Source organism: Leptinotarsa decemlineata, unplaced genomic scaffold, assembly GCF_025532065.1.
Source record: "Leptinotarsa decemlineata unplaced genomic scaffold, Ldec_3_MD MMD2_tig00004307_RagTag_RagTag, whole genome shotgun sequence".
Taxonomy (NCBI): domain Eukaryota; kingdom Metazoa; phylum Arthropoda; class Insecta; order Coleoptera; family Chrysomelidae; genus Leptinotarsa; species Leptinotarsa decemlineata.
In genome coordinates, this window is record NW_027412606.1 from 6742340 (window position 1) to 6769614 (window position 27275).

At 36.7% G+C, this 27275-nt stretch overlaps 1 protein-coding gene across 3 annotated transcripts in view; it reads right to left on the minus strand.

Annotated features, from left to right (window-relative positions):
• Positions 1-27275, minus strand: part of LOC111510619 (phospholipid-transporting ATPase ABCA3) — a 122688-nt gene that overhangs the window by 71212 nt on the left and 24201 nt on the right. The window contains exons 1-5 of one of the 3 annotated variants that reach the window (XM_074178877.1): positions 24902-25050; positions 12532-12781; positions 8324-8548; positions 2003-2124; positions 397-689 (exon numbers count right to left, since the gene is read on the minus strand). In XM_074178877.1, the coding sequence (XP_074034978.1) occupies positions 397-689; positions 2003-2124; positions 8324-8548; positions 12532-12781; positions 24902-24965 (954 nt within the window). In that variant the 5' untranslated portion in view covers positions 24966-25050. Of the gene's footprint in view, positions 1-396; positions 690-2002; positions 2125-8323; positions 8549-12531; positions 12782-16735; positions 16893-24901; positions 25051-27275 lie in introns of those variants that run through there. The other 2 variants (XM_074178876.1, XM_074178878.1) reach the window with 2 other exon arrangements.

Sequence of the window (27275 nt, forward strand, 5' to 3'; positions counted from 1 at the left end):
TATTAAGTATCACAAGTGAAATAAAATATTATAACATATAGCAGAAAAGATCCATCAAAAAGAAAATGAGTAGAATCAACTGCAAAAGAATTCAACGCTTTGTAACGAATGGAAAGCCTTTTCACAAAAATCTGTAAAAATGAGTTGTTTACTGAATAACTTTTTTCCACGTTTATTTTTAAATCCACCTGTGATATTTATGTAGAATTTTGAGTACAATGAAAATTATATATCCAATACGAATGATTATGTATATCTCAGAAAAAGTAAATAATCTCATTCTATACTCACAAACACCTATTTTTACTGATAAAACTTAGAATAATATAATTGAGATCTTATTTCCAAATGATCAGAAATATCTCTTATCTTAGGCACTTCTAGGCACTCACTCACCTTTAGCTGTTTTTCTTTTTCGGTAGTTATAGCTCTGATGTTGTTTATGGCGGTATACACAAAACTTATCATGATAATTAATCCAAGAACTGCCTTCAGTACTACGAGCAAAGGATCTTCAGACCATGCTGCATATGGAAAACGTCTCATGTTGATATCGGGAACACGATTTTCAAGTGCCCATGACGCTAGATTCGGGTCATTGAAGTTGTCGAATGTGAAATTATTACTTGCAAGGATGAGTGAAGCGGTTACAGCATATTGGAGCCCAAGAAATCCTTCCTTGTAATAATCTGAAAAAAACAGATTTATGTATATATATATATATATATATATATATATATATATATATATATATATATATATATATTAGCTTCCGCTAATGTTTACTATCTTCATCGAGGGCTGTAATATCAAAAATAACATAATAAGTATAGATATAAAACATAATAACAGTAACATACCTGTGTTATGTGAGGATTATTACTTTATGAATTATAATTTTGAGAGAAATCTTGAACATGAGAATGACATTTTTGACATTGAAGAATGTGGAATACTTTTTGTTTTGATTTTTTAATGTCGTTTATCATGGTGATTTATTTTGTTCAAATATTACGGGATGTATTCAGGTTTTTTTTGTTAATAAAAATTAATAAATTTTTCTGAGGTTGTCAATGTCTGTCTTTTCGCAGATATTGTTTTCTTTAATTTTAATTTCAGCCATCTCCAGAAATTGTCATTTATCTGAATCTGGTTCGAAATGGAGAATTTTGGTGTTAGTATAATCAACTGAATGATCATTATCTAAAACATGTGTTAGAGCACAAGAATTTCGTTTTAAATTTTTACAATTACTTTTATGGAGAGCTTTGCGGGTTTTTAAATTGTTTTTTGTTTGTCCTATATATATATATATATATATATATATATATATATATATATATATATATATATATATATATATATATATATATTATCACAATTGTTGCAGGGAACTACATGTGACTTTTCGAATAACGGATCTTCATTTCTCAATTTTGAATGTAGTTTAATTAGGGATTTAACTTTCTTTTGTGAAATTTTCATGTTAGTTCTTGTTTAAATACGTTTATGATTTTGCTGGACAATTCAGGGTCATAAGGAATGGAAGAATATTTGATATTTTGTATTTAAAATATTTTCAACACGCTACTTTGTAAAACATCATTTTTTGATACTCTTGACAACCATTGAAAATGTCACTTTTAATGACAGTTCTACAATAAGTTATTTATTATACAAGGGAAAAATTATTAGATTTTAGCTCGAGATTGTGTTGTCTCCCGACGCGAAACGGAGGGGGACAACACAAACTGTTCGAGTATATTTTAATAATAACACAAGTTACATAAAGGATTTGATGCTTTATAACTCTTATTTCATTATATGCGAGCGCTTTCGATAGCTGGTCGTGCTGTCATCATCAAGTCTCTCCTCAAAATGCAGTTTGATTAGAGTAGAGTAAAGGCACACCAATGAGTTCAAAATTCAGTTTGAAAATCATATTAAATTCATGAAATGTTTCAGTTATTCTGAAAGAAATATTCAAAAAAAAATCACTTACTTGGAATCGAACCAGTGGGGTCCGGGTAACTTCTTGGACCGGCAAATTGAAAAACTGGATAAACAAGATTTGTTTTCCAGTTTTCCTCTAGGTTGGATGTTAATTTCAGTTCTCCAGGAAATCTGTAATTAACAACATAAAGTAATGGGAGTTATTGTTATAGATTCTACAAGAATGATAGAGAAAATCGCAAACTTGCCAAATTTCACCAAACGACAAATATTTTTCTTCGTTTTTCATCATCCTTTAACTCTGAAAATTAGCTGACATCATTTATATGAAGTCACGCCTTATTCAATATGTTTTCAAGTCGAATAGTTTTCAGTGACGGCTCGTGCATTGGAGAACAGGGGAGGCTTAAGTAATATAGAATATATACACACAGAAAAGCCCGCCGGAGGCGCGAAAATGTTTGTGTTGTTGCACGCTTTGCTTAACACTGAATGTAGGGCATGGGCATGACAAGTGCATGAGGAGCTACGGACTTTATTTTAGTTTGTGAACCATTTAAATGGCCGGCCATTAACGCAGCCCCATCATAGGTTTGCGCAATTAATTTTTTCCCTAAAATTAAAGGTGTCACACGTACGAATTAAAAAATTAAACAAATCGTCAGCTGTACGCCCAGATGAAATATCATGAAAATCCATAAAACGTTCTATCACATTACCATTTTTGACATATCTAAAAACGATTGAAAGTTGTGATGTACAGGTAAAATCGATAGTTTCATCAATTTCCCATGCAAAAAAAGAAACACTTTCAATCTCATTGCTTATATTTTCCTTAATAATATATGCCACACTGTCTATAATAAGCTCATTTTGGATGGTTTTTGAGGTGCCTGAAAAAACACTACCGTTTAAAAAAGTGCCAAATTGTGAATCATATTTGCCCCATAACATGAGGTGAATTTTCAAAATCGGAGTATCCTATTTTAGACCACGTTTGGTATTCGGTTTGTACGGAAAATAAAACACATCAGGACCAACAAAAAAGTTTTTCTCGTTTAATGGAACCGGTTAACCAATCGCATTTATCGTACCAACTAATATTAAATCCTCGATTTTGTCGATTATCTGACGATTTAATTGAAATCAAATTTGATTGAGGCCTTCCTAGAGTATTAATAATGGTAAATTTATTATCATAAGATGAAGACTTGGAATTATTTGTCAACAACCAATCGACTATATCGTCAGATTTTTTAATTTCGTCCAACTTATCCATAATAAATGAAAAAAAAACTTACCGAAAAGTGAAAACCTGAAAACATCTTGAAATTGAAAGAAAACACTCTAAGAAGACATTAGAAATATTACCAAAAAGCACTGCTATAATATGATACTGCCTGTTTTATATACAAATAACAAATATTATCAAGAAACACTAAAACGATTTCCCGGAATATTTTTTAGTCCCGGTCCGTCACGGTATCCCGTTCGAATAATTAAATAAAAAACAAACGCAGTCGTACACTAACGGTGTACGCTATAATTTCTGCAACTGAAATTACAAATCGGGACGTATGTCGCTGGTTGGATCGGTCTCGTGGAGCCTGTGTTTTATAAAGCGGTCGGAGGCTTGGCTCCCTTGCAACGTATGGCATTATTACCCGTCAAAAATAACCGTTGAGTTATACTTAAAAGTATCTAATGAGGAAACCAAGTTTATTTTTTGAGAGGTCAAGTGCCATTCTGGGAAAATTCTTGAGTGAATTAAAATACGAAGTATTTCAAGTCCCTTTCCATGAAGTGATTTCATTATTGGTTATTATTAGCAGTTTATTCGGTCTAGTTAATTCGAGGAAACATTTCGGGTTCCTAGTATCACGATAAGAGTTTGGGTAAAATTGACCTTTGTTATTATCGGACTACATAAAAGTTCCAGCTTCGATTAGTTGGTGAGCGCATTTGTAAAATTCATATATATAAATATGTTTTATACTTATGCATGTAATGTATATTATCAAATTAGCACCTGAGGTATTGTTGAAAATATCATATAGCTACGAATCGGGTTCTCTTTTTCATTTCTTGGTTATAGCGTCTTATGCACGTTTTACGGGGATAAACGATCAAGTAGGCAAATTAATGATTCCTCATAGTTTTTTTTTCATTCAAATTTCATATCAAATCTATCAGAATTTAGGCAGGCAAACTTCTGTCATGAGTGATGAATGATTAGATTTTGAGAGGAATAATCCCGTGATCCTTCTCAATTGTTTGTTTCCAATTAACTGTTCATCGGTTGTTTTGAATAAAGTTGAATTGTGGTAACAAATTATATCAGAAAGAGAAAGAGTATTTCAATCTTTCCTCATTCATATTCTAATAATCCTGTCATTTTCAGAATTTGTGTAACGTAAATGAACAGATTCAATAATGGCGAATTATTCAATTCAGTTTGATCGTTCATAAGATATGGACAGTTATTAAATTTGTTCATTTCCATACTCTCCAACAGGTTGAGTTTCAAAACTTTCTTCTGGAAATGGAGGGGCTTGTATTCATGGTTGAACTCATATCCCTCTGAGATTAAATGAGTGGCATATGTGGAATTTATTTTTCTTTCTGGAAACTACATTTGTGTTCCTTTATGTGGGCTTTGAACGCTCTTCCAGTTTGACCTATATAAAATGTCGGAAATGACCCACACGATAATTCATACACTCCTGATTTTTCTGAAACTGAACTTTTATCTTTGTTATTCCTTATGTGCATGCCTGAGTTGTTGGTTTTGGAAGCAGCATTTACACCTTTGCTGTGCAGAAAATCTGAAATATTTGTAGTGGGTTGGCCTAAGTAGGTTGAGGTTCTATAACTTGTATCCTCTTCTTTTCGAATTGGGTAAACTTCTTTCAAAGCTTGTATAACTTTTTTGATAATAAATAATGTATTAGACCGCTATCGTAATCATTGTTGACGGCTATTTGCTTTATTATATTCAGTTATTTATTGAAATTCGCCTCTGACAAGGGCACATTTATCAGTCTGTGGATTATACTGTTGAAAGCTGCTACCTTATGCTGATATGAGTGAGTGGACGAATTATGAATGATAATATCTGTATGTGCCGGTTTACAATAAATTGAAAAATCATGTTTGTTTTTAAATGGACCGACTCATATTGTTTTACGTTACCTAATCGTACTGGAGCAGTACCAATGTGCTTGATTTGTAACCAAACAGTGGCGTTGATTAAAAGCTCAAATATAAAACGGCATTATGATACCAAACACAAATCGTTTGCCGGAAACTTTCCAGTTGGTAGTGATCTGCGTAAATCTAAAATTGCAAGTTTACTATCAAGTTACTCATCTTCGACCTAGATTATAAGTCGCTCAATTACTGAGCAGGAGAAATGTGGTGAGGCTTCTTTACGTATTTCTTGGACTCTAGCTAAGCATATGAAACCATTTTCTGATGCTGACTTAGTTAAAGAATGCTTTCTCAAGGCGGGTAATGCTTTATTTGAGAACAAAAAAGATGTTGTTGAGACGATACGACGGATTCCATTATCTGCCTCTACTAACACCAGAAATACTCACATTTTGGCAGAAGGAAATATTTGTGATGTAAAACGGCAATTAAAAAATGCAAACTATTATGCCCTGGCTATGGATGAATCATGCGATATCACAGATACGGCACAGTTACTTATTTTTGTACGCTACTTGGACCAAACGCGAGAAACTTTTGTTGAGGAGATATTGGGTCTATTGCCGCTATTACGAAGAATCCGAGGAGAAGACATGATCAAAGCATTGATGGATTATTTTGAAAAAGACGAGTTAGACTTGAAGAAGCTTTAATCGGTAACTACTGACGGTGCGCCAGCAATGGTTGGAAGTAAAAAAGGACTAGTGCACCTGTTGAGTAGCAACCTGCCGAGTTACAATGAAAATTTGATTTCCTACCATTGTATTATTCACCAAACTGTGCTATGCTGCAAATTCAAACATAATTTTGAACGTATTATGCAAGAATTAATTGAAATAGTAAATTTTCTTCGTGCGAAATCATCACTGCAACATCGTGAATTGAAATCATTTCTTGAACAAGTTGATACATAATGTTGAGATCTACTGTTACATAATGAAGTGAGGTGGTTAAGTCAAGGTGCCGTCTTAGAAAGATACTTCAGCGTTTTAGAACACTTGGAGACATATCTTTTCAAAAGCGATCATACTTCAGCAAACACTTACTTAAGCTTTCTAAACGAAAAAGAAAATGTAGCTGCCATTGCTTTCTTAATGGATATTTTTAAACATTTCAATGACCTGAACGTCAAACTTCAAGGCAGGGGCAAGCTTATATGGGAGCTCATGTCAGAAGTTAAAAGTTTTTTGCGAAAACTCGATCTCTTTTTTAATGATCTTGGAAATGACTGTTTACACTTCCTCAATTTAAATAAAATAATCAGTAGTGACAATGATATTGACGTCGGTCAATACAATATGTTCATTATGTATCTTGAATCGGAATTTGAAAAAAGGTTCGCGGATTTTAAGAAAATTGAGAATGTTGTAGAAATTATCAGCACCAGCATTTACTCTCTGCACCCTGATGGGGAATGGAGCAATGAAGCTGCTATTGTTTTCGGAAGTGATAAAGCTACCCTTCAAATGGAAATGATCGATTTCCAAGAAAACATAGTTTTGAAACACAAACATGCGGAAGTTTCCAGTGGAGAGTTCTCGATAAAATTTGTGTGTTGTGCTAAATATCCTGAACTGAAAATGCTTTGAAACTTCTTACTTTGTTTAGATCGACATATATTTGTTGAGCGGCATTTTCAAAAATTAACTTCATTGAGAATAAATTTAGATCTCGACTTACAAATGAGCATCTCCAGGATTTGATGTCGATAGCTTGCACCAATTTTACTCCAAACTTCAGACAGATAATTCGCAACAAACAATGTCATTTTTCACATTAACATGTACCAAAATACCAGCTTTGTTATTAGTAATAAGTTTAATAAATAAAAATTTTTTTGTCAAATATGCGGACCGCGATGGTTATTTCATTTCTTTTAAACGGACCCCGAGCGAAATTAATTGACGACCCCTGTGTTAGAGTATGAAATGGTTGTTATTCAGAAGTAACTTTCAGTTTATGCTTGAGGAAGCTACTGTGTACCGAAACACGTGTCGCGGTTTTTGTAAAACCCTTTATAGTGAAAATCATACAATAAACTGTATAATTTGATTTTTTTTTGGAATGCAAACATCTTTTTTTCGGCAACAGTCCCGGGCGTAGGTACGTATTTCCCGAACTAGGCCGAGAACAACATGTATCTTCAATAAGATGGCCGATATCAATATGAACAATGAATTGAATGAACGTAGTTGTACTTCTTTGCGTGATTTATACATCTTTGTGAAAAGTTTATTATGAAATCACTTGCTTTTTGATTTCTTTGAAAGATTTTTTGTATGAAGATGGAGAAGTAGAATGCCAAAGTCCTATGACTGGGATTGAATCAATAAGCTAATAAGTGTCATTACGTATTGTAATCGATGACATGAGTAGATTCAACACATTCGTTACATAAGGTCGTAATTTTATGAATTGATCAAGTGCTTTATCTTAGTACTGAAGAGGCAATAAGACACGTGTCTTTTCCCGAAACATCGATCTCCGCCATTGAGGATGACAGTGCTCCATGTAAGTGAAATATCACCTGTTTCATATATGATATTGTGTAGCAATCCTGTGAATGATATCTGAATCAATTCCATAACGAGTTTTTGGAGTACAAAGTGAAACATGTGATGCACTATTTGGAACCTTCTATATAGTAATGAATATTACTGCAGTTCTATCCCAAGACAAAACCATTATTTTTACAACGTCGAGATGGTATCGGTAATATTCTTCATAAAATGAAAGTTATTTTGAAATGGTTATCTGAATCACCCTATCTTACGTTGCTAAATTTAGTTTGAATAATTTATAAGCCAGAAACAAGGTTGTCTAGGCAGAATAAAATATAAATCATTCATTTCTTCAATTGCAAAAACAACAAAAGTATTGATTTCTTACAAAGATCTATCAATATTTTTCTTGAAAGAAACCAAAGATAGTATTATGGATGGTAGAGCAATCTCTGCGATGATTTATCATACGCAGATATTGATTTCTGCCATTTGATTGGTTGAAATTGTATGGAACCATCAATAAAAGCCATTATTATTATTACTGATTGTGATATTCGAAAACATTTTATGACTAGTATTTGTTAAGGCTTTCTAACCAGTATACCGTAACAAAAACTTCTTTCAAATTGTTACAAAAATGTCAAGATCTTCCTTACCTTATAGATATTCTCATATCCTTAATGTCGTTTAAGCTTGAAATATTCAAATATCTATCTCCAAAGTCAATTCCAGCAAACGTGGAGTTGGCAGAATTTGTCAAAAAGCGGGTCTCTAAATCATCTGAATTTGCTACCCCTGTGACATTCTTGAAAGCATACCTGAAGAACCCCATCACTTTTTCGAATTCTTCATTTTTAGGGGAGTAAAGCAGTACATTATTTCTGAAAAATTAAAATAACCTGTTAATCAATTTTGTGAAGTTATCCCTCAATAATTTTTTTATTATCCAGTGGGTAAAAATATCTAGTTGTGATGAGAAAGTATATCAGTAAATGAATGCCTAATATTCGACCTCTCTTTTCGATGAAAACTGTGATAATGAGCACATTTTGCTTCAGAACAAAATCAAAAACGAATTATGGTATTGAAAACAAATTTGCCAAAAAAAATCAATAATTCTCCTATTTGTTTCCACCACTCCCTTATTATTTGGGCGGGTTGGCTGTCCTTGTTCATCTTCAACTGCCTGAACCACTGTGCATGCTGTTCTCGGCGAGTGCATTGGCTTGGGATGTGGGGGTTGAGCAAGCCGGCCATCGGATGCCTGCTTCCACGTAGCCCCGCTGGATACGGGAATGACAAAATCACTTGTGGTTCTGTTATTCCCTAACTGAATATCATCCCAACGATGACTTAATTCTAAGGTGTATGTATCCGTGCCGAGAGGATGAATGACACTGAGCCTATCAGCTGTCTCTACGGAACCTTCGAGATACTGGGCGCCCTCTCGTCGTAGCATCGCCTTGCCACGGTAATGCGGGGCTCTACCCTAGCTACTCGTGGGACCTTTATGGACAGAGAAAACTTAAAAATTATTTCTGACGCTGAGTCTATAGAGGAGATGGATGTTGAGTTTACGACTCCAACTGACCTCCCTGTAAACTTAGATCAGAAGCGAGTCTACAGAGGAGATAGATGTCGAGTTTACGACTCCAAGTGACCTCCCTGTGAATTCAGTTCAGGAGCGAGTCTACAGAGAAGATGGATGTCGAGCTTATGAAATTTAGTTCAGGAGCGAGTCTACAGAGGAGATTGATATCGAGTTAACGACTCCAACTGACCTTCCTGCAAATTTAGTTCAGAGGAGATGGATGTCGAGTTTACGACTCCAACTGACCTCCCTGTAAATTTAGTTCAGGAGCGAGTCTACAGAGGAAATAGATGTCGAGTTTACGACTCCAACTGACCTCCTTGTAAATTTAGTTCAGTAGCGAGTCTACAGAGGAAATGAATGTCGAGTTTATGACTTCAACTGACCTCCTTGTAAATTTAGTTCAGGAGCGAGTCTACAGAGAAGATAGATGTCGTGTTTACGACTCCAACTGACCTTCCTGTAAATTTAGTTCAGTAGCGAGTCTACAGAGGAAATGGATGTCGAGTTTACGACTCCAACTGACCTCCCTGTAAATTTAGTTCAGTAGCGAGTCTACAGAGGAAATGGATGTAGAGTTTACGACTCCAACTGACCTCCTTGTAAATTTAGTTCAGGAACGAGTCTACAGAGAAGGTGGATGTCGAGTATACGACTCCAACGGACCTCTCTATAAATCTACTTCAGGAGCGAGTCTACAGAGGAGATTGATATCGAGTTTACGACTCCAACTGACCTTCCTGTGAATTTAATCCAGGAGAGGGTCTACAGAGGAGAGGGATGTCGAGTTTACGACTCCAACGGGCCTCCCTGTAAACTTAGTTAGGGAGCTAGTCTACAGAGGAGATAGATGTCGAGTTTACGACTCCAACTGACCTTCCTGTAAATTCAGTTCAGGAGCGAGTCTGTAGAGGAGATGGATGTCGAGCTTACGACTCCAACGGACCTCTCTGTAAATTTAGTTCAGGAGCGAGTCTACAGAGGAGATGGATGTCGAGTTTACGACTCCAATGGACCTCTCTGTAAATTTAGTTCAGGAGCGAGTATACAGAGGGAATGGATGTCGAGTTAACGACTCCAACTGACCTCCCTGTGAATTTAGTTCAGGAGCGAGTCTACAGAGGAGATGAATGTCGAGTTTACGACTCCAATTGACCTCCCTGTAAATTTAGTGCACGAGCGAGAGCTGCGGCGTACGTAGAATCTGTCCTCAGCCCACTCGACCTGAAGAAAACAAAAGTCGGGGGCTTTGATAAGCCAAGGTTTCCAATGTTATTGAAGAAATGAGGTGACCTCTGCTGCTTTCATTTGAGATTTTCGCTGAACGAGTTCCAACTTAATCACAGAGTTGTGGTTACCTCGTTCAGTGTCGAAAACTAAACCGAGTTCATCAGCGGCTCGGGCAGCTGCCCTAAAGAGAAATGCTCAAATTCCTGCTCTCTTATGGTCACGATCATGCACGATCATGCAGAGAAGGGGATCTCATCTCCTGACGACTTTTCAGGCTATATCTAGCACCATTCTGTCATGTAGGCACTCCAAAATCAAAAAAGTCCACGGCCTCCCTGTTGTCGGGGTAATTACAACGGACGATCTGGGATGCAAACTCCTATATAGATGCATCATTTTTCGGGTCTTTACGTCGAGTTAATATAGCTCCTCCCAAGTCCATTTTACTACTCCGAACGAGTAAAGTGAGATTGGAACGGCAAGCATATTTGTTGCAGCAACTTTGTTCTTCCCTGACAGTTCCGATGGCCAGATCTGTCGAAGTTTGTGCTTATACTTGCCGCGGATAGAGAATTCCACTGCTGTTACCTCTTCTGAGTGGCGTTGTTCCACCCCGAGGTAGTATACGTTTCTCCGGACTCCATCTTCGAGCTGCACATCCTCTCCGTAGTCTCCGCATCGACCACTTTTAAGATGAACTATTGCACATTTGTCTATCCCAAATTTCATACCGATAGCATGCGTGTACTCTCCCACCATCTTCAAGGACTGATGGAGATCCTTCTCTCCAGAGGCATAAAGTTTAAGATCATCCATACAAAACAAATGAGTCACCTTGAGCCTCCGTTTTCCGGGGGTGCCACAGTTATACCCTTGAGTTTTCCTGAGTACAACGGATAATGGCAACAGTGAAATGCAGAAGAGAAGGGGACTGATGGGTCGCCCTGAAATACACCCCTTCTGAAAGTGACCCATCCTGTTTGGACTCTGGCTTGACTAAATGTTATGATGAAGCGAGTTCGCCAGAGTGGTATCAGTTCTTTCTTCAATGCATCTCACTATTTTGTCGGGTACCGCAAGGCATCAGTAATCGATCCAGGCCACAGAAAGGCTACTTTTATATTGTATCGAGTCCTGCATCACACATCTATCGATGAGCAGGTTCTCTTTACATCCAGCGACTCCTCTCTTCGACCCTCTCTGCTCATATATCCGTTCGAATCTCCGCTTTTGGGGATGAGAACGGTCTGCCCCTCGGAATCCGGAATCGGCTGCTCTCCGTCCAGCCATGAATTGAAAACTCTGGCAAGATGGCGGTGGGTGCTTGTTAGTTTTTTCCACCAATAAGTGTTCAGCCTTTCTGGCCCTGGAGCAGCAAAGTTCTTGGAACCCACAAGGGCTCTTCGAAGGTCAATTGGGGTTCTCGGGTTGCGCAGTTCATTGAGGTCAGGCTGTCGAAGCTCTCTGTTGAAGGCTTCGAACTGCGCTAGGGCTGGAGTGTCTAAGTTGAGTTGCTGCGGGTTATCACAGATATCCTTCCAGAAGAATTCCACCTGATCAGCGGTCGGCTGATCAGGTGGAATAAACGAGAAGGTTTCTCGCGGAACCTAAGGTTTTCCACGTTACTTCGCGCTCGCCTCACTAGTGACTTCTTAGCAGTTTCTAGCATTCGTATTCTATCAAGGCAGTGCTGTTTGGTGGTCGACAGCACGCTTCGATTTGAAGTGTGATGGATACGTCGTAGATTGGTGGCTATTCGCCGCATTGCGTGCGTGAAAGGACTGTTGGTCGTACTGTAATCCATCACACATTGGATACGAGACGCGTGTTGTCTCGCCGAAATAATTTTCGATTCATCGGACTTTCTGAGACTCACCAAGCAAATAGTTCCATATGAAGCTTCAGTGATTTGTTCAAAACACAAGAATGAAAAAAAAGCCGTTCAGGTATTTCTTTCATCTTTGTAGATTGAACAGGGGAAAAATTCATAAAGCCATTCAAACTCATTAAAACATTGAAACTAATCGAAAGATATTTCCTTACCCATACAGTTTGTCATCAGAAGCACGAAATAGTGAAACTATTTGATCCTTATTTGGGATTGGTGAGAATGGTGGATATATTTGGTCCTTACGTAACTCTGGGTCGGAGAGACCTCTTATTATCACCAATATTATACAAAACAAAACCGGTGTTACGATTTCTATTAAAGTTTGAATTGGTTTGCGATATTGAAGAACCCAATTTTTCCACATGAGAAGGATGAACTTATCTAGGTTCCTACCCATCGTATCTGAAAAATAAAAAATGTTTTTGAAACATTGCAAATAAAACATAATTGAACGAAAACAAAACAAAGCCGAGTTCTCTTTAAGAAAAAAATCGATCCGACTGCTTTTTTGAATATGATGCAGTAGATATCGACAGAAAATGTTTTGAAGACAATTCGCTGAAAAGAAAATTTTATGCCCTTTCCGAATCTCAAAACTATTCTGCAAAGTGTAAGTATTATGGTGTAACGTGATGCCACACAATCGTGTGAGTAGGTATTCAGGTTACAGAAAAAAGTTATCAGGGTTCTGAATGAATCTATTATCCCACATGATTCCGGACCCTTTATTTTCGAATTAAAATAATGCCGCTTCCCTCAGTGATCATCTATTTTTCACTAGTCGGAATACACTATCAAGCAAACCCATCAACATAGTCCCCACTACCAAAATCGGGCTACTTGCTCTTAGGATTTTAGTACTTCATCGTTTCAGTAAAACATCATTACCTACTTCAAATAGACGTTTGTAATTCTAATAATGTTATGAAGGTTAATGGAGAATATATCAAAATGGGAACAAATGCTATTGAAATTCATACACATAACATATATTGGAGAATTGAGCATAATGTTAGTTCTTGCTCCAAGAGGTCTGAAAATGGACTGAGATCATGAAACTGGCCGTGGTATATTGAAGTTAATTTGTTCCAGAATTTTAGGACAGTTAACTATCTCATTCACTAATTTGAATGAAAATATGAGCGACGCACATTTTCTGCGATGCTCTAAACTAAAAAGTTCCAAACGTTCATATATGACATCATTACTGAAACCTCTCTCAGGGTGAGAACCCTCTATTCTGAAAGTTAGAAATTAACAAAACTTTCTTTGAACTCTTCCAATGACTATGTTATGAATCTCATAGAATGGATTCCAGACGATACTTGCATCTTCTATCTTCGAACGTACGTAGGTGAAATACAACAGCTTCATAGCTTCAATATTATGAAAGTTTCTGCAATTTCCAACAATGAAACTATAAGCCCTCAAATATTCTGAAATTTTTTGTGAAATATGTCTACCAAATGTTAATTTATGGTCGAATATTACTCCTAGGTTTTTGATCCCTTTACATCTCAGGAGATCTGAATCCTGTATTACATACGGAAATGTATAAACCTCCATTTTACGACTATAACTCACTACTTTACATTTTTCCACATTGAGTTTCAATTTATTACTGCTGCACCAAGCAACAAGAAATTCTAATTGAGATTGAAGATTCACACAATCACCAACTTCCTTAATTGTAGAAAATAATTTCTAGTCATCCGCGAAGCATAACCGCTCACAAGCTGAACTTTCACATAAGTCATTAATAAACAATAAAAACAACAGAGGACCTAGGTTGGAGCCCTGAGGTACACCAGAAGAAGCTATATATGTTCTAGTGTTACAACCGTTATAGAACACGAATTGTTTTCTACATGTCAGATAGAATTGCATCAGCTGACAGGCAGAATTTGAAAAACCGAAACCCATTAGTTTGTTGAGCAAGACACCATGATCAATTTTATCAAATGCTTCAGAGAAATCCGTGTATCATCAACTTGGCCATTGTTATCTAATGCTTCGGAAATAAATTGAGTAATAATGACTAGATTTCTAACAGTTGAACGATTAGTAACAAATCCATGGTGATGTTGAGATAGTTGCCGTTGAACATATGCATATATGCGATTATATAAAATAATCTCAAAAATTAAAAAATAAAATAAATACGTAATTCTCTATATCGAGTGGTCCAACGAAAAGTATGCACCTTGCTTTTCTCCTTTTTTTGTAACTCAACGCAAAAATGCTCGGACAGGTCAATTTTGCTTTTGAGGGGGGCACATTTTAGATGTATTTTTTTACCTGTGCCTTCAACCCCTTAGCGAGGGTGAGTAACAACCCTAAAATTTCAAATGGAAAGTGGGGTCGAGTGATATATCATTTGAAAGGGCACAAAATTCTCTTTCTAATGATACCTAATTTATTGTATTTAGTTGAATAGTTATAAAAAAAGCAAGAACATTTACTCGATATTTTTGGTGTTAATGAAAATGCGGAAAAAACGGCATTTTTATCACTACTACATTCCTCAATTTCTCTCGTGCGTTTTTTGGTTCAAATAACAACAGCAGATAAGTGTACAAAAATAATTTAGGCAAACGTTCATTGATTCAGTACGGTTACTATTGAAATTATTTCAACTTTACTGTAAAAATGGTTCATTCCATTCCTGAACGAGTTGAAATTGTTAAACTTTATTATCAACATAATAGTTGTGCTAGACTTACTGCTCGCCTCTTCAATAACAGTCATCCCGAGAAAAATGTGAATGTGTACGTTGCCAAGTTAGTCCAAAAGTTTGTCGATACCGGATCTGTCTGTAATGTGAAACACCAGCCACGGAAACCGATCAGAAATGAAGCAGTGGAAGTCGCTGTTTTGGGACATGTTGAATTGGATCATATTCAAAGTACCCGTCAAATTGCTGCAGCCTCAGGTGTCTCCCGTTCGTCCATAATACGGATATTAAAAGCCCATACATTTCATCCGTACAAAATCAAATTAGTACAGGAACTCAATGAAGATGATCCTGATAGAAGGCTGCAATTTTTTGACCAACTGAGCGATCTACTAATTGATGATCCGCACCTATCATTCAACACGTGCTTTTCCGATGAGAGTGCATTTTTTTTAATGGAGCTGTGAATAGGCATAATTGCAATTACTGGAATGACAGTAACCCACACTTATTCTGAGAGATCCATACCCAGTACCCTCAAAAAATCAATGTCTGGTGTGGCATTTTAGGTAGTCATATCGTAGGGCCACTTTTTATTCCTGGGAATTTAATTGGTGAGGTCTACCTGAACATGCTTGAAGATACAATTGATCCTCTCATAACAGAAATAGTTGAAAATCACCAAAATCATAATGATGATCGGCTTCATTTCCAGTAAGTTGGAGCACCTCCTCACCATGTTGCTCCGGTAAGAGAGTTTTTAGATGACCGGTTTCCTGGACGGTGGATTGGAAGGATAGGCTCCATCGAATGGCCTGCCAGGTCACCTGATTTATCGCCTTTGGACTGTTTCCTTTGTAGACATTTGAAAAATAAATGTTTTGCTATGCAGCCCGAGTCCATAGAAGATCTTCGCCAACGAATTACAGCAGAGTGCAGAAGTATAACACCTGATATGCTACAGAATGTTAGGAATAGATTTGAATAAAATCTGTATTATTGTATAGAAGCAAATGGGTCACATTTTTAGCACTTGCTGAAGTAGGATTCTACTAAGTCAATTACACATTTCAAAGTACTGGGTTTTAGTTGTTTTTCTTCATAATACCTATATGTTTGAGTGAATTACAACAAATCAGGTATCATTGGAAAGATATTTTTGTGCCCTTTCAAATGATATATCACTCGACCCCACTTTCTATTTGAAATTTTAGGGTTGTTACTCACCCTCGCTAGGGGGTTGAAGGCACAGGTAAAAAAATACATCTAAAATGCGTTTTTGCGTTAAGTTACAAAAAAAGGAAAAGAGCAAGGTGCATACTTTTCGTTGGACCACTCTGTATATGCTTTCTCACCACTTTTGTATACAGGACAAATTTTAGCTAATTTCCAAATTTCTGGAAATGTTCCAGATATCAGACATTAATTCAAAATTCTTGTTGAAGGTTTTGCTAATGCCCCTGCACAATTCTTTAACAAAAATGATGGAATCATATCTGGACCTGATGTTAGTTTGTCCTTTAGTTTTATAGTTGCAGATATTAGCTCATTTTCTTGAATGGGGTAAAAATGAATATGAACATTATTGTTCTGGGCACCAACTTTGTTCAAAAGTGAGCCATATTTTGAATTCACCTCAGTGAAAAAAAAAATCCAAATGACATATCATTTTATGAACTCACCTTGTTCGGAAGGGTCAACGGTTTTTGGTTTCGTGACATTATATACTTTCTTTTTTAAATGCATGAGGAAAACTACACGAGCAAAAACTTTGTGACAGAATATCAAAAACAGAGTACTTATGAGTGTCAGCAATGTAATAATCAATCTTATCATTCATATCAGCCAGCCATCTGCGAAATTGATAACCAAAATGATCACGACGCGTTTCTAACAATACATGCTATCTTGGATAAGTTATAACTGATCAAGTGTTTCAGTTTGTGAATAATTTAGAACTCTCTGAGTTTTTGAAATCAATGTGCTATTCTGAAACGGCTTGATAAATATAAAAACGTGATGTATTAGTAGAAATGTCTACCCAGTCTTCTGTGCGGTCTGATAAAACCATAGAAATAGAAATCAAGGAAATAAGCACCCAACTCCTCAAGTAACGACTGACGTATGGTAAACTCATAGTGTGATAAATCATAGCGTATTACATGTGAAAAGGCATTAAACGTTCAATTTCCTGAACCAAAATGGTTCATTGTTTCGTTTTAGTGTGTTTTTATATTACTCAGTGCAAACAAAAATAAAGCTTTTTTTCGGTGTGACATTTCATAGGTAAGTTAATAAAATATTGGTATGTTTACGTTCGAAGCCATGAAAAGTTATAAAATAGTACTCGCCAATTTGTGTGAAGGTGGCATAGTCGGGGTCACAAGATTCTTTTTTTGGAACTTATGTCCAAGGTCACCGAAAATTATAATCCAGGGCTCATTCGATTCGGAATGGCCTCTAGCAACTTTTTGAAAAATTTCAAGAGGGGCTCGAAGAAATTGCAAAAGTTATAAACAATTTAGTAAAAAAGGGGAGGTTCGGTTTTTTGAAGATATCCAAAATTCGAAAAAAGATCCCTAAAGAGGAGGAAATTTTCTAAAAAAAGTCCCACCTTGACACATGGTTGTTTTTTTTTCATTTAATAGCAAAAAAATTGTTAATCAACAAATATGTTCTTGGGCATTGAAAAAAAAATTCAGGAAAGATTTTGTTTTCAAAAATCATAATATTCATCACTGATAAAAATCCCCCAAGAAATATTTAAAGTATCTTATAAACAATACATTTGTTTATAACAATTTTTCAAACAAATGTATCTAAAAATGATGGAGACTCATTTTTATGTAACTTTAAATAATGTGAAAACGAATAAATTTGAATATTAAAATTTTTTTTTTCATTGCTTCGATTGAATTTTTCACTTTTTAACGTCTTTGATTATCAATGACAAAGTATAAAATCAAAATTTTTTAATTTTTCCAACGGGAATCTTTGTTGAAGGCTTTCAAGAAAAACTCCAAGAAGTGAACAGAATTTGAGGTTTTCAGTGCGGGACGCGAATCGCCCACTTTTAGCGCTATTTTAGCCTCTAAATTAAAATTATAAATATTGGTGATAGAGTTCCGGGAGGTGGGACTTTTTTGGAAATTGCCTCCTCTTTAAGGATCTATTTTCAAATTTTGGATGTCTTCATTATTTTTCGAGAAATTTGTAAAAAACCAAACCTTCCCTTATTTTTAACTAAATTGTTTATAACTTTTGCAATTTTTTCGAGCTCCCCATGAAATTTTTCAAAAAGTTGCTAGTCATTCCGAATTGAATGAGCCCTGGATCATAAATACTGGTGCCCTTCGACAGAAGTTCCGACAAAAAAGACCTTGTCACCCAGACTGAAAATGAGACCAGAACAAACTCAGACAAGCAAGCAAGTTATTATTTATAAAAAGCAATTCGTAGTAAAAAGCCTCTCAACAGTTTTACAATGTCATCAGTACATTGATAGCTTGTTTTCTAATAAAACCAACTCTTTCAATGAATTGATGGAGGTAGCCGTTGTTACTACGTGATAGGAAATCATAATGAAGAAAAGAGAAATGAAACTTTCTATGTTTTCTACAACTTTTATTTGTAACTAACGTTACTGCAGTATAAGTTTGAAAATGTTTCAATAAAAACTGACCGTGTTTCACCGACGTGGATGAGGATAACTATCAGAAACACTAATCATTCTTTTTTGTATAAGGAACAATGGCGTAAGGAATTATTGCATATCCGGTTATTTCATAGTTCATACATCTGAGACCTTTATTGAGAGTCGAGAAATTTATTGATCATCAAATGGTTCTTCTGGAAAAATCAATACAACTTGTGTCTAACAAATGCGTCAGTAAAAATATGTAGAATCTGGTTTTCAAAATTGTGTAATGGACAACCTGGGATATTATGAGAGTATATTGTAAAACAAATGCTGAAAGTATTATATTTTACACAATGTGTGAAAGTTGTGGCACGAGCAAATTAGATCCGACTACCTCATTAACGATGAAACAGCAGAGCATATACCTTGTGCCTGCCCCGCTGGGGACCGAATCAGGTTTTTAGAGTTCGGCAAAGCCGTACCACTCGCCATACAAATTAATCGGCTTCGTTGAGGGGCTGGTTTTATTTGGTCGAGTGTGAATAGGTGTGAGCCACAATAAACCCTTGCGGGTTGCGGTGGAGGATAGAATAGACCCACTCACTTCGGACCTAACTTAATCTACTACTCTACTCATGACCTTGTGAGTTATTGTGCTAAGTGTGACACTACTTCTGTTATTTTCAAAACAATGGATCAACAGCATTTCCTGTTTCAATTTCAAATTGCTTCTTGATGGAAAAAAACAACAATGAAACGTTGGTTTGCTGACTTTAAACGTGTTCGTAGAGACACCGCAGAAAGCAGTGGACGTCCAAATGAGGCAGTAACACCAGAAAACACAAAATCGTTTTGAACAATCGAAAAGTGAAGTTGCGTGAGTTGGTTGATATTAGTTACCGAAGACGTGGTGACTTTTCCCTTCACTGATAATTTGTGATTATCCCTGCGTATGTTGATTCGCCTGTTGATCTGGCCGATGTAGGTCACAGTTTCGACAAGGTACTTCGTGAACTGTGAATTCGCGCAAACTCACATCAACACCCAAAACAAATTCACTTGGTGGCAAAATACTAATTACATGTTCAATGAAGCTGGTAGACAACGAAAACCCAGATAAAATTATGAATGTAGCTTCCGAATGCACACAGAAACAGCAGAAGACACCGGTCATAACAACCACTCTATCATATATTAGAGGAACCACGGAACCAATCAGCATAATTCTTCACCCACACATTATAGCAACATCATTCTTTCTATGTTTTCTATCACTTTTATTTGTAACTAAAGTTACTGCAGTATAAGTTTGAAAATGTTTCAATAAAAACGGACCGTGTTTCACCTACTTGGATAACAGAAACACTAATCGTTCTTTTTTGTATAAGGAACAATGGCATGAGGAATTATTGCACATCCGGTTATTTCATAGTTCATCCATCTGAAACCTTAATTGGGAGTCGAGAAATTTATTGATCATCAAATGGTTATTCTGGAAAATTCAATACAACTTGTGTCTAACGAATGCGTCGGTAAAAATATGTAGAATCTGGTTTTCAAAATTGTGTAATGGACAACCTGGGATATTATGAGAGTATATTGTGAAACAAGTGCTGAAAGTATTCTATTTTACACAGTGTGTGAAAGTTGTGTGTGAAAGTTGTGGCACGAGCAAATTAGGTTTTCAGTATGAATGAAAGTTTTCGACAGAATTCAATAATATTGACAGATAGCCAGGTAACATAATATAAAAATTGTAAGCTACCATAATTATACCATAAAGCCTTATTAAAGTTGGCATATACAAGGTGTGGTGGTGTAGTATACATTGTGAACCCACCTTATCCGCAAAGGAAATTGGAGTCCAAATGCAAAACAATCTTAGATGCATTATGGAAGACCAAATGATTAAGCACCCTTATTGCGAAAACACTGTGGCAATCAATTTAAATGGGGAATGAAGACAGGGTAACTCTGAGAAACGACCCTGAAGAAGATAGGGCTTATCTTTCGAGTGGACAGACCAAAGCCACATACTAGTTGGGCTGAAAAGTCTCGGGACTAGCACATAGGTAACACATATCATTACAGATTTTTCATTTAGTACTAACCTACTTCTCTTGTCACTGTTGCAGGGCCCCGCAAGGTGTAGGGAATCGTGCCGACAGCTGAATGACCGCAGGGTGATATGCGGTTACGAAAGATCCCCTTGGGGAACTGGGCGAAACGTCATTGTGATCAGCCTACCTCTGGTAATGCGGGGCTCTGTCAGAGGTGACCAACTCTTTCCTTGCTACTCGTGGGAATACACATGAATGAAACAAACACAAAAACAGAAACAACAGAAACAAAAACCAATCCCGAGGCTGAACAGAAGTGCTTACCTCAATCTAAGGTGGTGACTGGGGATGAACAGAAACGTCCACTCCAATCTACTGCTTGGAATGAGGCTGGACAAGCAGATCACCTCGTGATGTAATACAAACACCAAGGCGTGAGCGCATTTGCGGCGCCAAGACCAGAAGGAGAAAGAGAGCGAAAGAGGCAGGAGTGGCAGCAAATATAAGTGCACCCTTCTCCTCCCCCACTCCACTTCCAACAGCAAGGGCACTTACTGCGGCGGGCGCCAAGAGCTCCACCTTGGATAAAGGCAAGGAACCGGCTGCCCCTGTAGGAAAGCTCCCTCACTTGTGCACCTCTATGGAGGGAACCTCAAGAAGGTTGAAGAAGCCGCGCAATGACAGTAATGTCGCTGCACCTTCCAAAAACTTCGCGGCTATCGTGAGACACCTCAAGGTTGCCAAAGAGAGTGTGTGTTCGGGTAGTCTTGGCCTACACCTGCCAATATAAAAGAGATGTCTCCTAGTGACCTGTCCACCTTCCTGGAAAGGACAGGATGAACGATGACCTAGGAGGACAACTCTTCGGGAGGATTTACAATGGGTCACATGTTGCCTAAGTGCTGTGGGTCTACACTCACCCTCCCTACTCTACAGATACAGATACGGTCGAATATAAGGCATCGTCAAGTGTTGCTGACGTGCAAAAACTCTCATATGGGAAGGTTGTCGCGGGTATCAAGGTGTGAATCTTGCACCTTGACTATCCGGCTACCTCATTAACGATGAAACAGCAGAGCATATACCTTGTGCCTGCCCCGTTGGGGACCGAATCAGGTTTTAAGAGTTCGGCAGAGCCGTACCACTCGCCATACAAATTAATCGGCTTCATCGAAGAGCTGGTTTTATTTGGTCGAGTGTGAATAGGTGTGAGCCACAATAAACCCTTGCGGGTTGCGGTGGAGGATCGAATAGACCCACTCACTTTGGACCTAACCTAACCTACTACTCTATCCATGAGCTTGTGAGTTATTGTGCTAAGTATGACACTACTTCTGTTATTTTCAAAACAATGGATCGAAAACATTTCCTGTTTCCATTTCAAATTGCTTCTTGATGGGGAAAAAAACAGCAATAAAACGTTGGTTTGCTGACTTTAAACGTGTTCGTAGAGACACCAATGATGCAGAATGCAGTGGACGTCCAAATGAGGCAGTAACACCAGAAAACACAAAATCGTTTTGAACAATCGAAAAGTGAAGTTGCGTGAGTTGGCTGACATTAGTTACCGAAGACGTGGTGACTTTTCCCTTCACTGATAATTTGTGTTCATCCCTGCGTGTAATGATTCTCCTGTTGGTCTGGCCGATGTAGGTCACAGTTTCGACAAGGTACTTCGTGAACTGTGAGTTCGCGCAAACTCACATCAACACCCAAAACAAATTCACTTGGTGGCAAAACACTAATTACACGTTCAATGAGGCTGGTAGACAACGAACACCCAGATAAAATTATGAAAGTGGCTTCCGAATACACACAGAAACAGCAGAAGACACCGGTCATAACAACCACACTATCATATATTAGAGGAACCACATCATTCGTACCAGAACGTACAATAAGGTCCATGTTCCATAATCCACAGAATCAGATACCACTGGAGACTTGAGAATATTGAAAAATTTGGATGTCTGACCGAATTGTGTATTTATTGAAATTGGCAGGATTTTTTAACAAAATGGTGGAAGGTGGTAGAAGGTAGTGGAAGAGAACAAAAATCAATTATTGAAAATTTGGTCAATATCTGATTGTTCAAATCCTGGTGCAGTTTGTCACTAGTTGCTGTTGAATGAGATCGTCAAGAATCCCTTTCATGCAGAAAACTATACTTGGTCCCACTATCGTGTAAATTGAAAAAAAATACCTCACAAAAATACCGTGAAAATAGTTTTTGATAAATCATGCTTATAGTTTAATATACTTCAGAACATAGTAGAAATTCACAAAACGTCACATATATGTTAATGCAGAGTGCATCAGACTGTTGGTTCACACTGGAAGTTGATATTGGTTGATATTGGAAGTCACAGCATTCTAGAAATGATCTCAGACTTTATGCCTCCAACTGTCAACTACTAACAGCTTCATAAAGTACTGTTCCCGAGTAGAGTGGACTGAATCCTCCGGGAGAAAGAAATATCAAAAGCAGATAGATGTTGGTTCACAGAAGGATAAAAAATACAGGTATTTTTGATATAGGTGTTTTTGCGATTGTATTTCAAGCGGAAATTTACGCTATTAAATTGTGTGCGGAGAGATTGGAAGAATCCAACCTCATACACAAGTCCAAAAAAAAATTCTTGGACAGTCATGCGGTATTGGAAGCTCTTAGCTCCTACCGAGCAACGTCTGAATTTGTAGCAAATTGCCAAAAATAACTCCCCTCGATAGGAAGACTTGACAGATTGTCTCTGATCTGGAATGCTGGCCATACTTACCTGAAAGGCAATGAGACTGCAGACTCCCTTGCAAAGGAGGGGGCTTCAAGCAACTTCATTGGACCAGAACCTATCATCGCTTTAGGCTTTGCCAAACAAACATTGAACACCTGGATGGCAAGAAAATATATGGACTTCTAGTAAAATCTTTCAGGGTTGGCTCACTCTAAGACGTTCATTCACCTTTCGAAGCTTGATACCAAACAGTTGATGGACTACAGTAGGGATGAAGTACGATATATAACAGGCCTTCTTACAGGTCACTGTCATTTGAATCATTCATGCAGAGATTGGGACTGTCGGAATATAGTGTGTGTCGCCTCTGTTTGGAAAATGATGAAACAGCAGAGCTCATACTTAGTGCCTGCCCCGCTAGGGACCGAATCAGGTTTTGAGAGTTCGGCAGAGCCGTACTCTTACCATCTGACCTGAAAGACCACTCACCATACAAACTAATCGGCTTCGTTAAGAAGCTGGGTTAATTTGTTCGAGTGTGAATAGGTGTGGGCCACAATAAATCCTTGCGGATTGCGGTGGAGGGTCGAATAGACGCACTCACTTTAGACCTAACCTAACCTAGCCCACATATGTTGGGATTGGACGATATTTTTGATTAACGTATTCTTTGAACACTTCAATTGTGAGACTCTTCTTCAGGGCTGTTGGATACTGTTTATTATTGCGTACGCCTGAAAAAGCTACTGCATAGTGAAACAATTGTTACGGTTCTGTAGATTCATGTCAAATACTTCAAATATTGAAAAAATCCTTCATAGTATAGTCTAGTCCATCGACATTAGTATTGAAAAAGCCGTACCTACATGTCCTGGATAAGTAATTTCTTTTCTTAAAAATAATAGCTTCAATCATTTTTTATATATTGTGAGATGAATATAAACACGTTTTTTTAACAAAAAGTAAATTATTGGAATCATTCTTCGCCAGAAGTGATGATTTCACCTTTCAACCAGTTCTTTGAAAAAAACTGTTTTGAATATTTCCTAGTGATGGCAAAAAATAATAATATTTATTTTTTCTAGGCTATCGATACCCTGTAAAACATTTTCATGGGCGCCACTCGAGGGAATTCCGTTACAATCGTTTAGTCACCAGTTCCGGCAACTGCGTCACAAAGTAGCAATGAACGGACCAACGCAAGGTTACCGTTAATTTATTATTTCACCAAATCATTCAAACTCATTGTTACAAACAAAATCATTTCTATTATTTTGTTTTTAATTTCATTGGTCCGTCATTCTTTTCTGAAGCATTCTTCTAATATTGTTCAATTAGTTTGTAACTGCCATGAAGTCCAATGTGTTATGTGTCCTTATAAATGCAAGAAATTAACTAAGTAATTTTATCACTAACCTTCGCTTTCAAGTGTGGTTCCATTTTGTCGAAGTAAGGAATACGAGTGACTTCTTGAGTTCATGATCACCTTTAAGCTTAGTTTACATAAGAACCAGTACGAGTGTAGGTACCTAGTTTTTGCAGGTTAGAATCATCCGATTCAGTTGAATAATAGTAAAGTCTAACATTCGCAGATAATTATGGTCTCTACCATGAGCGTATCCAAAGAGGTTTCAGGTTATGTTGATTTGCAAAATGTAACGATGAAAAGTATACAATTTTGTCAAGATATCATGCATTTGCAGTATATTAGATACGACTTATATTTATATATCAATTTTTGTTAGTAGGTATTTATGATCTTAGGATCTATTGAAATTGTGTTTCTCAAAAGTCTAGAATTTCGGAAAATACGAGTAGATGAGTAACAATATACTTACTCATATCTACAGCCTAATCTAGAATTTAAATATGTAACATTATACAGGAAGTTTCAGAAATATAATACTTATATGTATGAATTGCTTTCTTCAAATCAAAGGATAGACACCGTGATGCTGTTCACTTTCAGGACAGATTTCATTAATATCTGCCAGAAATCAATATTTTTTGTTAAAATGTCTCACTCATTAATTTTCAGTTTGTCATACTCTTGAACATCTTAGGGTTAGTGTCCGACCGAAAGTTCGGTTTCGGTTGAGTTTCGGCAAAAAAACGGGTGTCGGTTTAGTTTCGGTTTCGGCGGCAAACCTGCAGAAACTACGACCAAAACCGAAACTGCATTCGGGAGTTCCCGCACTGTGATCGGTCATGTTCGGCGCGTTGAATTCCATACAAACAACGACGACATTTTGCCGCGTCCACGTGCCTAATCATGTCGTGACTCGTGACTTACTTTGTGATTTACTTTATTTATTATATAAATTTCGAGTACCAATTGTGATATTAGGAAATATTAGGAAACAACTCAAATAAGTAATTTAATGTTTAATATTTTTGAAAAACCATCAATAATATTCAAAAGAACGATTTACACCTACTCAAATAAACACCTCACCTATTTCAAGTATTTTAAAGGTGCAATTAATATTATTTCTCAAACAAGGGTTTGTTGTGTTGATTATCAACAAGTATAAATGTCAAAGACTGTATAACGTTGTAATTTAAAGATAACAAAATAGGGACTGACTGATTATAATAACGTTTTCTTTATTCTTCCCTCAAAACATAATCCTTGTAAAAAAGTTTCGGTTTCGGCCGAAACTGAGACCGTTGCTGAAATTCGTTTTCGGTTTAGGTTTCAGTCGTAAAAGCCAGTTTCGGTTGGACACTACTTAGGGTATAGATCAGTAATAGATCAGTATTATTTGTATAAATATGAATGTTCGTCTATAACATTAACCAATTGAAGTAAAAAGATTTTTATTCTTCAATATCACTGAAATTCACAGAAGAATCTAATGAATTGGGCACCATCTACATACAGTAATTCGCATGTCAAACTCAAGGAAAACATTGATTATCCTCAACTTGAGTTATGGTTTTCACAGATTTTCACATGAACCACCTACAAGACTGAAACTATTTTTTTAAATCCAGAACACTGGAAATTATACGTCTCTGAGAAGTATCAAGAGATCATCAAACACCCAAAGTATAGGCTTATACTTTTACAGTCTATTTGCAAATACATATCTAACATATCTAACTTGCACAGACATTCTCATACACAATTCCTCCATGAATTTTATACTTGAAGAGGGGGTTAAACCCGAAACCGGTCGTTTAAATAAAATCAACTAGTGGTAATTAGACAAAAGTGTTTTTATTCATTTCTTTAAAGTGATCATGAATAATCACAAAATAAACAAGTCATCAATCACACATATTCTCCATACACCCTTACCAGTATAATGAAACTACATTCAATAGAATGTTTCACAAACTATCGAATATTATCCCATCAAGTATAAAAACTAGGTAATTAGTTTTTAGACTCGATAATGGGATTAAACATGAAACCGGTAGTGAAAATAAAATAACTAGTGAAAATGTCATCATAGTGATCATGTATTTCTACAAAATAAACAAGTCATCGATCACACATAAACCGTAATGATATTTTTACGAACTGTCATTGTGACAAGAGGAAAATTACTTCTTTCGATGGCATAAATCTTGTCTTATACAAGAAATGCGTGTTTTTGTTTAAAAAGGTGATGATGTGGAATTGATAATGAATTTTTTCAACCCGAAGATCACCATGGAAGATCACCATGGAAAACGATAGTGTACCATGCAAGGGAAATTTCATATTAGTACTCTTTCATTTATTATTTCGTTTAGCGTTCCTATAATTTATTGGAAGGTGGTCTAATATCGACCAGCGAAC